The 12,685-nt window shown below is 37.5% G+C and overlaps 1 protein-coding gene across 2 annotated transcripts in view; it reads left to right on the top strand.

The window, feature by feature from the left end:
• Positions 1-10,969, top strand: part of LOC144666947 (uncharacterized) — a 29,960-nt gene extending 18,991 nt beyond the window's left edge. For both annotated transcript variants that reach the window (XM_078528387.1, XM_078528388.1), the window contains 14 exons: positions 752-856; positions 1,317-1,485; positions 1,617-1,741; positions 2,234-2,341; positions 2,787-2,827; positions 3,452-3,617; positions 4,334-4,488; positions 4,893-5,019; positions 5,537-5,737; positions 6,376-6,557; positions 6,688-7,012; positions 7,562-7,871; positions 8,003-8,068; positions 8,935-10,969. In XM_078528387.1, coding sequence (XP_078384513.1) covers positions 752-856; positions 1,317-1,485; positions 1,617-1,741; positions 2,234-2,341; positions 2,787-2,827; positions 3,452-3,617; positions 4,334-4,488; positions 4,893-5,019; positions 5,537-5,737; positions 6,376-6,557; positions 6,688-7,012; positions 7,562-7,871; positions 8,003-8,068; positions 8,935-9,164 — 2,310 coding nt within the window. In that variant the 3' untranslated portion in view covers positions 9,165-10,969. The remainder of the gene's footprint in view (positions 1-751; positions 857-1,316; positions 1,486-1,616; positions 1,742-2,233; positions 2,342-2,786; positions 2,828-3,451; positions 3,618-4,333; positions 4,489-4,892; positions 5,020-5,536; positions 5,738-6,375; positions 6,558-6,687; positions 7,013-7,561; positions 7,872-8,002; positions 8,069-8,934) is intronic.
• The last annotated feature ends 1,716 nt before the right edge of the window (positions 10,970-12,685 follow it).

The following is a 12,685-nucleotide window of genomic DNA, read 5'->3' on the forward strand; positions in this document are numbered from 1 at the left end:
GTGTCGGCTCGCTTCGCTCGCCGATCAGATCAGGAGCCTGCTCGCAGGCTAGAAACGTTTAGTTGTGTACGCACGCTCACCAGTTCGTTTTGTAATTTTGGCGTTGTGTAACTCGTGTAACGGTGAATTCTCTTCTTTTAGTCTAGGAGTTAAATTTTCTGGTAATGTTTCTCGAAACTATCTCCAAAGCTTCGGAGAAAAAGAGAAAGTGTCGCCATTATGTAGACAATTTTTGGCCGTCCAAAACGGATGACGTGGGCTGATAGTGACGTACCAAAACGTGCTGCGAAACGGGCTGAAGCGTCTATTAAATCACGCCACATGACAAGCGAAACTGCATGTATCTCCTACGAGCTATCAGTTAGTCACAAACTCACTTCATTTGCCCTTTTTTTCATGGAAGTTGCGTGAATGGGTCATTGATGGCTTCTGCTCTCAGGCTTCGTAGAGCATTTTTTTACCACCAGAATAAAGTGTATAACCTTTGATCCTCTTTCGCATTAAGGAAAAATTATTTTGTAAATAATCAACCCCGTTCCCTGAAAGAAAGAGACCCTGGGAATGAGGTTGGAGAATAATATATTTTTGATTGGCATGTGCTGAATATGTTTTAAGGACTTTTCTGTCATGCATAAATTAATTGCAGTTTGATATTAGAATGGAGTGAGTGAGCGAGTGGGTGCAGTCAAAGTCATTTTAATACCCCATTACCATTCGGTAAAAAGTAGGTTTTGTTTGTATTTAAACACAGAAACGAGATTTTAAGCGTGGAGATGAAGTCATAATCAAAAGTGACAAGAATTTGGTTAAAGAACTTCAAGAGGGTCATGGAGGCTGGAACGAATCAATGATCTCAGTAAGCTTCAACAGTATTGATTGCTTGTTTCCTTGTTTGATTGTTTGTTTTACTCTTCAGTCTGTTACGGCACACACACAAACTACATGTAGTTAAAAGCGTGCCTGAGCGCAACATGTCAGTCGGTAAACTACGCGTGTTAACAAAATAAATTGCATGTAGCAAAATGCCGCTTATAAGCCCCCCGCTTTAAACCCCACCTCAACGATTATAGGCCAGTCTGTCTTGCTAACGAAATAAGTTGATGTAAGAAATCCCATCCTATGAATAACTGAATAATTCACAACTGAATAACCAGGGATGGTAATCTCAACGTCACTTGCTCGACTAGGATTCAGCCAGGTTTCAGAAACTATAAAACTATCAAGGTCTTGTCTAAACCCTAATTGTCCTTCCTTCCATTCACGCGTACAATTTGTAACACTACGTATAAGCTATCTGCCAATCTATCCATTTCCAGATCCTTGGTCGCACTGGTAAGGTGCTTAAAGTTGATGGTAGCGGTGACCTTGTAGTATTAGTGGAAGGCGACAAATGGATGCTGAATCCAGCCGCCGTGACATATGTCACTGAACCAGAACCCGGTGAGAGCTCCGACAGCAGTGATGCAAGCAGCGAAGATCCATTAGGTGAAGCACCTCATTTTTCAAAATTAACGTGAAATATTGTTTTCTATCAACAGTTTGACAATTTTTAAAAACTATTTGCTGTTTTTTTTTTTCTTTTTTCTTTTTTCTTTTTTTCTTTTCTCTTTCCACAGGTTTATTCGGTCTATTCAGAGATATTCTTTTACGTCGTGGCAATCAACAAGGAAGTCTTAGTCTTGCTGCTAAAACTAACCAACTCTCAAGAGTCAGAGAAATCCTAGATGCTCACCCAGAACTGGTATGTTTACGTGTGCTATCCTCCAAAATCAACTTGTTAGTCTTGAATCACGAAGTTAGATAGCAACTAAGTTAGCTAGATTTTGCACCCAATTTCCGCTATTTTTGACTTTCTAAGACATCGCAGCCAACACCAATTATGTCTTCTTGTAGAGTTAGCTTAGTGCTTTCTACTCAGTGTAAAATTATTACGCTACGCGTTAACAGAACGAAGACCTTGGAGGGGGGGGGGGGGGGTCTCTATTCCCCCTTATACCACGGTGGGGGTATAAATCGGATTGTACGTCCGGGGGTTAAGTTAGTTTTAAATCAACAAGTTAGATAGCAAAGACACTTTTGACTTCGTGTTAGCGCATTTACCCAACTTTGAATATTTAGGTATATAATTCTTCCTTAAACGTTCATTCTTGTACATTAATCTTTAATACTAACGATAACAGCACGAGATCGAAAACGTAGTTTCCAACTGTTTTATTGTCGTTTTACTCCACAGATCAATGAAATAGAGGATGGCCATACAGCACTTCACATTGCTTGTCACGAGGGACACTGTGATGTTATAAGAGAGTTACTAGACAGAGGAGCTAATACAAACATACGGGTAATTTACTGCAAATTTGTGCTTTGTTGGATGTTTTAAGAAGACTTAAACGAAAGCAGGCATGCTAATGATGACGTTGTTACGTGTGGCGGCCTCTTACCTCTCAATTACAGTCAATACCCGAGGTGCTAAACCTTTCATAAGATCGTGATTTTGATTCGAACGACCATTTTCATATGAATGTTGCATCTCGTTTTATTTTAAATCAAAACCGAAGTGTAACTCGGATATGGCTGATTTAGGTGCAAAACTTTCAAGTTATATAATCAAGTGCCATATTTTGAATCTTAAAAAAACTATTAAGTCCAGAATGAAACGTTCTCCCATGATATCACGGCGTTTTCCAAATATGGAATTTATAGCAACTGGAAACAATAAATTACCAATACGTCCTCAGTTATTGTAAAATTATACTGACACATTAGTCTGCACTTTTAACATGCAGGACCTTCAGGGATATACAGCTATGCACCACTCCACTTACGGGTGAGATTGCCAACAGGAAATTCATATTTACGTGGTAGTGGCTTTAATGTTCTGCATCCCTCGTATAACAAACTTTTTTTTATACACAACTTTCTTTATATATAATTTCGCATATATGAAACCACTACGCTCTCACTGCACAATTTCGATAACTCGTAAAAAAGAGCTAATCTAGTTTTTTTAAAACGTTTTTTTTTTGGCTATTTCTAATGTGAATTCTAATAAGTAGTTATTTTTTTTTCTTAATAAACTTTAAAACTTAATTATAACTGCATGCATCAAATTTGAATTTCATGAGTTAAATTTTTAAATGTTATTACTTGTTTGTTTTTGAAGGGGGTTGTTTTTTGTTTGTTTTCTTGTTTTGCTTTTGTTTGTTTGTTCGTTCGTTCGTTTGTTTTTTTTTTTTTACATATTTAAGTTGTCTGATCGAGCGCTTTTTACATAAGCCCCAGAGTCGGAAGATTGAGCAATCGCTTTGAAACTATTTTATTTATTGTCTTTACCTTCGGTGAATCGGCATCCTAATTGCTTGAAAAAAGTTTACGTCAGTAGACTTCAAAAGTATTGTTAGCATGGTTTATTTTTATCAAGTGTACTCATGACCGCGTCTGTTTAATTCAGGGACCGAAGCGGTGAGGCACTGAAGCTCTTACTAGAGAAAGGTTTCAACCCAAATGTACAGCATGGCAACAATGGAAGGACGCCATTGCATTTGGCTGTGAAAAAAGATAATGAAATGGCCATACGGATCTTGACACAGTGCCCCGAGTGTGATGTCAATCTACAGGTTAGTTGGCGCTAACGACATCACAGTGGGTTACCGATCGGTGGGCGAAAAACCATGGGAACGGTGTCTGTTCGGAGAACTTGTAAAACATTTTTTTCCGATCGATAAGCTTATGCCCTTTTACCTATCTGTCACCTAGTTTTATTGTGTTAAGAAGCGTCTCTCACAGTTTTACCTTAGTCGTCAGAGACGTGCGCAAAATAGAATTTTTAGCCCGAGATTTTAAATTCGGGCAAAAAAATTATATTTATTTATTTTATTTAATTATTCTATAAAACTTAATTTGTATTGATAGTTAAGCAATAATCCACGAAATCGTGTTGCTGTAATATTCTTGCTTTGCAGTTCTTACAATTTTGAAAATATAACATTCTTAAGAAAGAGCTGTAGTCTGAAAACGATACGAAGAAAGAAAAAAAGTAATTCCGAAATAGCATTTTTTTCCCCTATGATCCGAACTGTTGTTGTTCATCTCCAACCTCAAGAACTCTATCGGGCCGTATCGTTGTCACATGACAAAGTTAATGATTAATATTTCACATTTTTTTTTTAATCTTGTGTGATAATTTCCTGGTGGCCTCTATTTCAACTGTTCAACCAATGACGTGTTTACAGTTGTTGCAAAGTGGACATGGAACTTGCACATTTGATGGCCAGTTTAAACGAAAGTCACAAAAACAGTGCTCCAGAATAATACGCATTGACCTTTTTTTTAGGATAATGATGGGGACACCCCCCTCCATGATGCCATCCTTGGTGAGAAGCATAGCATGGTGGATATGCTATTAGATAATCCGAGGCTTTCTTTGACAGTATCAAATCAAAGAGGATTCAATTACCTTCAGCACGCCATTCTTAGAGGAAACTTACGGTAAGTTAGGAATTTTGTTTAAGATGCTATAAGGAAAGAGGAATAACCATAGGTCGTGGCGAATCTACGAACAAATCAATGTAAAATAAAATTGTTAGATGTGAAAGCACTAAAAGAATGACCAAGCTAGATGTAGGAATAAAGTGATTGGCGCCTATATATAGCAGGCATAGGACTAAGTATAGGTAGTTTAGCATCATTGCTGCAGCTACTGGCAATAGATAGGCAAATTACCAGTTGGAAGTGATGTAATATTAACTGAAACATAATAGATTCTATTCCATTCCTCCAAGCACTTTCATTACATTGTTCTATTGCGTTTTGATTATTCTTTTTGCCACATGACTTACTATATACTTTTTACATACATCTTTATTATGATTAATGTGTGTTCTGCTTTATAGAACTGTGGAAAAGCTTCTTGTAAAAGCTGGAGATGTCTTAAATGTTACCAAAAGTGATGGGTTTACAACACTTCATATTGCAGCAATCAATGATCACCGTGAAATAGCCAAACTGCTCTTGAAACAGGTAAAAATTTCACTACTGTACATGTTTCTCCGAATTTTCTTCTAAAATATGGTACTAAATATATATTTACCCTTATGCTTTCGCTCCCGTAGTAAAAGTATTGAGGTAAAGAACAAAAGTACGGTCGATGCAAGAAACCTTTTTTTTTTGTTGTTGTTTTTCGCGTGACTATAATATAAAAACAACCGGCGAGTCGCGAGCCCCAAGATTGACCAAAAGCAAAACCAATAATTTGTTTACCAAAAGGGAAATTAAAACTATTAAAATCAAAATAAAAATAAAATCAATAATTGAATAACAATGAAAATATTGACATCTAATATCACAAGTATTTCATATCTCTGTTCGTTTAACGGTAAGAACAGTAAAAATCAAGATTTTTTTTTCTGTTGGCCCTCTATATACCATACAGTAGTAATCACTGTCTCGTGATGGGGAAAATGAGTGTAACAACGTGCCCTTCCATGCGTTCACTAGTTTGTTACCTTAAAAAAAAATCAAACTTCTCGTCCAACAGCCGGGATGTGAGGTCGATGCGCTGACAACTAATAATCAGTCAGGACTTCATTTAGCTGCAAATGAAGGTTACCCTACCATGGTTGAAATCCTACTGGATCACGGAGCGCATGTTAATGTTGTGGACAATGACGGAGATACACCGCTACATATCGCCCTGGCCAAGGAGTCCTTTCTACGGACAGATGAAATGAGTGAAATGGTAAATACGCTGTGCTTAACGAAACAGAGCACAATACTTTTTTAATCCAATTACTCCGAATGCAGTTGGAAAGTTTAAAAGTAAACCTATCATGTCTGATACGATAGCAATTACATATAATAAACGGCACGCAACGCATGCAAAGGTGTTGACGGATAACAACCCAGTGCTCTTTGGTTTGATTCATAGAGCAATCTATTATCACATCGTAACCTATCTCCCTCGTCGCCTGCCTGCATAAGGTGATGAAATGATGTCTTCGCCGAATATAACACACGTTCTGGGTGGGCTTGAAGCGTAGGAAACGTCTGTGAATGAGTCGCGATTGGTTTTTGTTTTACTTCTGGTTGGTTAAAAAGGTCTTTAAACCAACCACCAAAACCAAACCCAAAGGAAATGCGAATACGAATTAGTTTGAACACTCGCAACCGCTCTAGATACAGTGTAGTTGAGGTCGCCCACTACCTCTTGGCACGAGACATGAGATTGGTTCTTAAAGAAATAGATGACAGGACACAACACTGCGCTTAGCCTTAAAAACAATAGAGGTAGTGTTTACAATGAGTAAAGGAGGTTCCAAAGAGGCAGTGGCTAACTGTGTAGTTGCCCTAACACGACAATTTCACTTTCACTTTCAGCCTGCTCTTCAAATGTTGCTTCGTGTACACGGAGAGAGTCGAACCTACGCTGCCGTTTCTCGATGCTTGTTAAATTATGGAGCTGACGTGCGCAAGATGAACGAAAAAGGCGAAACACCGCTAGACAGATGTCGCGGGTCTGAAGTTGAACATCTCATTCGAGAGATCGCAGCTTTTGGCGGGTACTGAAAGCAACATTGTGTTTAAATGGTCTCATTCTCCGCTTCTTAAATGTCATTTTGGTTTTGCATATTGCTTTTACATAGAATTGCTTTTTAGGTTCAGTCACGTTTTACATTTTTTTAATTGCAGGAAATCGCAACATAGGAAAGTTCCAAGTTTTGGGGGCACAAAACAGTCCCAAGACAGAGAAGAATTGAACGGTGTGTCTAGCTCTGCTACGGAAGAAGAAGGAGCACAAAAAGTTGTTGAAGGTCACGGAACAGGTACTAGTGAAGCTGATGATAACCTAGAGGATGTCAGTGAAAGCTGCGACAACAACAGCGACCAAGATCAGCCTGGGCAGGTGTCAGGCGAGCTGGAAAATCAGGGAGAGACAGGAGAACAAGAAAATGTAGATGTATTGGGGGACGAGAACCTCGTAGAAAACTCTATGGAAACGGTAACTTCGTACCAGGTAAGATGTGGAAAGAATGAAACGGGAAAATACCTTACACTATTTGATATAATTAACAATTAGATTATGAGCTCGATATTTCTAGGAGGTCATAGAAATCGAGAGCGAGTAATCTAATTGTTTTAAGAGAATTCTAACTCATTTTCCTTCAAATAATGATTTCTTATTATTTTTCTCCATATGAAATAGTAATAAACCTCACGTTTTAGCAAAATCGCGCGCGCGGACTGTCATTTGAAACTTTCAGTTGTGTACGCACACTCATCAGTTCATTTTGTAATTTTGGCGATTTAAACTCTTGTAACAGCGAATTTACTTCTTTTAGTCTTCTCGGGAAATGAATTTCCAATAATGTTGCTCGAAACTATTTCCGAAGCTGCGGAGAAAAGAGAAAATGTCGCCATTCTGTAGACGACTTTCAGCCGCTGCATGGCTGGTAGTGTACAATAGCTCAGCCGATCAGTTTGCAACATTTGCATTAGTATATATTAGTACTAAATATGGATAGTAAAGATTTAATTCAAAGACTGCGGGGTTTTTTTAATACAGGAGAATATCGTCCTGGAAGTTACTAATCAAGTACAGGAGGAACTTCCCGACACAGAATTCTCCAACAACAGCACGATTACGTCTGCTGAAATGACAGTGAATAATGCTGACTCAGCAAATGGTGACAGTGAGTGTGCAGTTCTGGAAGCGCGATCAGAAGGCAACGAGGAATATAAGGATAAAGAAACAGAACATGTAGAAGAAGAAAACCCACCAGCATGTGATGAGCAAAAACCAAAGTGTCAGATATGTGAAGAGAACGAGGCTGTTGTTGCATTTAAACCCTGTGGTCACACTGCAGTCTGCATAGGTGATTCTTTGTTATTGTTACTTTTGTCTTTTTCATTTGAATTATGGTTTTGATTTTTTGTTTTGTTTTCGTAATAGTTGTTTTATAAGCGTAATCGCTAAATATTTTGTTAATTTGTTCTGTCTTTGTAGAATGTGCGCCTCGATTAAAACGTTGTTTGGAATGTAAAACTGCCATCACTGGAAAAGGAACACGAGGTAATAGCCCGTATGCATGTTTACGTCAGACTGGCTATTCGCACCACCAAGCCTCGCTTTCGAAGTGCAAACTTGTAAATTTTATCATGAACGAATCCCTAAAGCAACAAAGTTGTTGGTTACTTCCAAGAATTGTACGTCCAAAATCGTGTCCGTCCCGTTTTCATATAAGACGACTTGTCCGCCTCTAGAGTAAAAACAGCCATTTTCGGCTATCTGCAATTCACTTAGCAGATAAAATACAGGTGGCCTCGCTTGCTATGGCAAAACGACTGACATTTTAGAGTACAATCCACTCACATTTGGTTCCTTCTTAAGTGGTCGCTTTAAAGGAGGGTTCGCCTAGTTAGATTGTTATTGCAATCATAATGCTTGTTTGTAGAAACTGTTAAGAATTATCATGATGAAAGACAGATTTTCTTTCCTGTTAGCATTAAAATCTCCCAGTTATTAGACTACGATAGCCTTCGAATAAGCTTCCCGGTGTACGGTATAGGGTGAAAGCGAGCCGAGTCACGTGCGGCTCGCCGATTTTTTTCGCCTTACAGCCCGATGGGAGTTTGTTCCAGCCTAAACAATACAAACACTTTGTTAGTTTTGCAATGTCAGTCATTTCAGGTTTCTATAGCTATTTGTGTATAAATGTTTTATACGGTATAGTATGGTATCGGATGAAAGTGAGCCGAGCCACCCGCGGCTCGCCGATTTTTTTTTTTTTTTTTTTTCGCCTTGCAGCCCTTCTCGGGAGTCTGTTCGCAGCGTTGTTCGTTAGCGTTGCAATGTCAGTCATTTCAGGTTTCCATTTGTGTAGAACTATTTTATACAATTGGATTCTCATTCATAAACAATCGTTTTTAAATCCTTAGATGGTTCACCAATAATCGAAATCAACAACAAGTCCCTGGTAGCGAGGTATCAGAAACTAGAAGGAAAGTTGCGGAAGTTGGAGGAATCTATACAGTGTTGCATTTGTGTTGAACGGAAAAAGAACATCATTTTCCTTTGTGGTCATGGCACGTGTCACAGCTGTGCTGAGCAACTCAAAGTCTGCCATATTTGCCAGAAGCCAATCGAGATGAAAATCTCAATATTTTAATTAACGGTCCAATAACAGTTATCATAATGAATAGATGCTTCATGTTTGGCTTATATTATGTGTGATAGAAGGTAGATGGTCAATTTTTAATACAGATATAATAAGGAAATTATCTTAAATTACTCTTATTCTAAGGTTAAAATTAAACGTGTAATATCTAAAAGGCCGGTTTACACGTTTCGATTTGTCGGCCCGATTTGTTACAAGCAAATTTACGCGCTGCGATTCGCGGCCGGCTTTTCTTCAGTTGCCTATTCAAATTGAACGGGTGAGAATTCCGACTTCTTAAATTTGTGTCGCTGGAACAATTTTTAAGAAATTGGGCCAACTTTTTTAAATACATACTAATTTTCTTCTCAAATCTGGGCCAAACCGGGCCAACAAATCGTAACTTGTAAACCGGCCTTAACAGAAAGCAAGAAAAAGAGGCGAAGTTCTAAAATTCAAGTTTTGATCATACCGACTTTAAATTACAGTTGTCCTTGCTGTTTTTGGTGCTTTGGGGCGGTATTTAATATTGTGACGTGACCGCGGTTAATAATTAAACGTTTCGAAAAATTATTTGGCAACGTGAAAAAGACGGTGTGTGAATATTCAACTGTTGCCCACCTAAACAACCCGGTTGCAGTTGTCTTTTAAATTGCACTAGCGATAGTATTAGGTAGATGACTTAACTGAGTAATTTCGCTGATAATTTTTAATCGTCACTTTCGTTTTAGTAATCTGGAGCACTGTCCGTGAAAATTATTTTGTGTGGAAAAACTAGTGAGAGTTTTTCGGCAATTGAAAAAACAAAATTTTTCAACAAATACAATGGAACGGGACGAGTGTGTACCGTTTGTAAACTTTCTTACAGAAAGGACCGCTCAATTTCATTTTCCATCAAAACAGCCGCGTATTTCATCGAGGGGTATGGTAATAGAGGATCAAGAAAAATAGTGAAGTGATACTCCGAGCATTAGATAAAAAACTAAACTAGAAAACAGGAATATACCTTACAGGGTATTCCATTTTTTCCCACAATTTCCCAGTGGAAAGGACCGTTTCAATTTTTTTTTTACCCGAACATCTGGTTTCTTCGTTCAAAATGGAAAGCACCCCTAATATAACTGCGATCTTGCTGTAACTTGTTAAAAGATTTTTGGCTCAATATAAATCAGCGTGTTTAACTAAGAAACATTAGTTCCAGCTTAGTGGAGAGACGTAGAAAATGCTCTTAACAAATTTAAATCAAGTGGCGACTTTTTGTTAATTAAAGACTTCGGATCGTTCCTTTGCAAGCCAGTAAATAATTATTCTTAAAAGACTTTCTCGGTGCCTCTACTTACACGTAAATTTTCCAGAATTACATGTTCAAATCGCGATAAGATGTAAATAATAAGGTCTTGCAAAAAAGTTAATATATAGAATGAGGTAATTAATTTTCTTCGTTATTGATAAGTTGTCTTAGAAGCTGTGACTTGAGTAAATAAATTGACACTCACTTGGGTTGTTATATCCCAGTTATTTACAATAAACTGTGATCTGAATTAAGTAGCTTCTTCTCTTTAATATCGGGATTCGCTTTGCATAAAACAATTTAGCTTTTGATCTTTAAAAGTGTTGTGCTCGACATATGGTACATGTTGGGGGTGCAACAATTGTGCTGTACTAAGAGAAACTCTCCTTAAACATAGAACCTGGATATGAAAGGAGATGTTTTTTTTTCTTTCTCTTATGATCAAGAAAGAACACGTCTTTTTACTAAGAACTAATGTTATAACTGCTTATCAGGATTCATTTTAATAAACTTGTGCTTTACTTGTTGTTGATGTCAATTGAATGAGAAGGCATTTAATGGAAGCTAATAGCAACCCTTCCCTCAAATGACGGCATGCAAGGATAACTGGCTTGAGAATGTCTCGATTTAGTACTGATATACTAAAACAGTGGACAGCGTTTTGGCGCGCTCTGATTAGCTTCTCAAACTTCGGATATCCTTTGCTATTCACCTCAAAGCAACTCGCGCGCGAAAACTCTTATCGCTGACAGAAAACAATGAGTTCAACATCATCCTTTTTGGGTTATTTTATCGCATTGTTTTTGTATATAGTTTTATTCTCAAGGTAGTATCGGTGGCATGTGACCTCGCCGCTTTGTGGCTCGGTAAATATCCACCACTGGCCACCTTTTATTCGGTGAATAGTTGTTAAGTAAACTGAGCACACAGAGCTGGTAAATCATTGTAAAATTAGAGGAGGTTATCCATAGCTAAATTAAACGTCCACGAAAAGGACACAACCTGGGAGAAAATGTCTTACAGCTAAATTCCCATGATGTCCTAAGAAGCTATATTACTGCTATTTTCGCCCTGATCATTGGCGTAGAAGCATAAAACGACAATATTTCCACGAATAATTATTTGAAAATGCAATTTAGTTTTTTGTTTTGGTTTTCCATCAAATTTAACTACGATCGGTGAGTAGCTTTTAAGTAAACTGACTGAGTACACAGAGCTGATCAGTAATTGTAAAATAATAGGAGTTTATTCATAACTAAAATAAAGTCCACGAAAAAGAAACAAACAGGGAGAAAGTATCTCAATCAACATCCCATGATGTTCTAAAAAGCTATGTTAGTGCTTTTCCCCTGATCATCGACTTAGAAACATGTAACGGCAATGGCCGATATGTGTATATTTTCACAGTGAATTATTTGAAAATGCAATTTCCTTGTATTTCGGTTTTTCACCTTATCTTCCCCTCCTTTAAAAACTGTTTTAAAAATATCCAACAATTAGGGTACAGCCGTTTTTATGATAGTGAAGCTTGTTTTAAATTCGACGAAAAATTCTTAAACGCAGCGAAGAAAGCTGAATTGAACTTTTATTTGCTGTGCGGTATAAGAATTATCTCTTAACGCACTGTGAGGCATTCATAATCATTTACACCTTAATAAATAAACGCTAAATGGACAATATATTTATAAGATGCATATTCACACGGGAACATCGCATTATTTCATTTCAATCAAAAAATAGATGAAAATTTAAAAGTTGCAGCTCAAACGCTGACTATCTCTGGGAAAGCAACCACATTATTCATCTGCCGTTTACTCAGTTGATGATTTGTTGCTCAGCCGGCAATCACCTACTCTGAATAGCAATATCACCGAACGTGTCAAATTCTGGTGAAATAATTAATTTAAAATGGTTGGTGGCTGTTTTTAATGTCTCCAAAACTGTTGCACGCAGAGTTTCCCGGTAGTCTTGTCCACATGCATGTTTGTTTTTTGTTTTTTTGTTTTTTTTTTTCCAAAGCGAGATAAATTTCAGTTTATCTCGTGCAAAATGATTTCTTGGGCAACGAGGAAATAAGCTACAAAATAAGACTATATGTCAAATAAAAGTTTTATAACGTTTATTATCATTGACTGTATCTGTTCTCACCCCCAAAACGAAGTCAATTAGGGATCATAAAAACATTTAAATCCTAACAGTTATACTAATTTGTTGAGTGAGCATTGAATGCAGAAAAGTTGAA

This window comes from Oculina patagonica, chromosome 9 (assembly GCF_052425735.1).
Source record: "Oculina patagonica isolate OP01 chromosome 9, crgOcupat, whole genome shotgun sequence".
In the NCBI taxonomy this organism is placed as follows: domain Eukaryota; kingdom Metazoa; phylum Cnidaria; class Anthozoa; order Scleractinia; family Oculinidae; genus Oculina; species Oculina patagonica.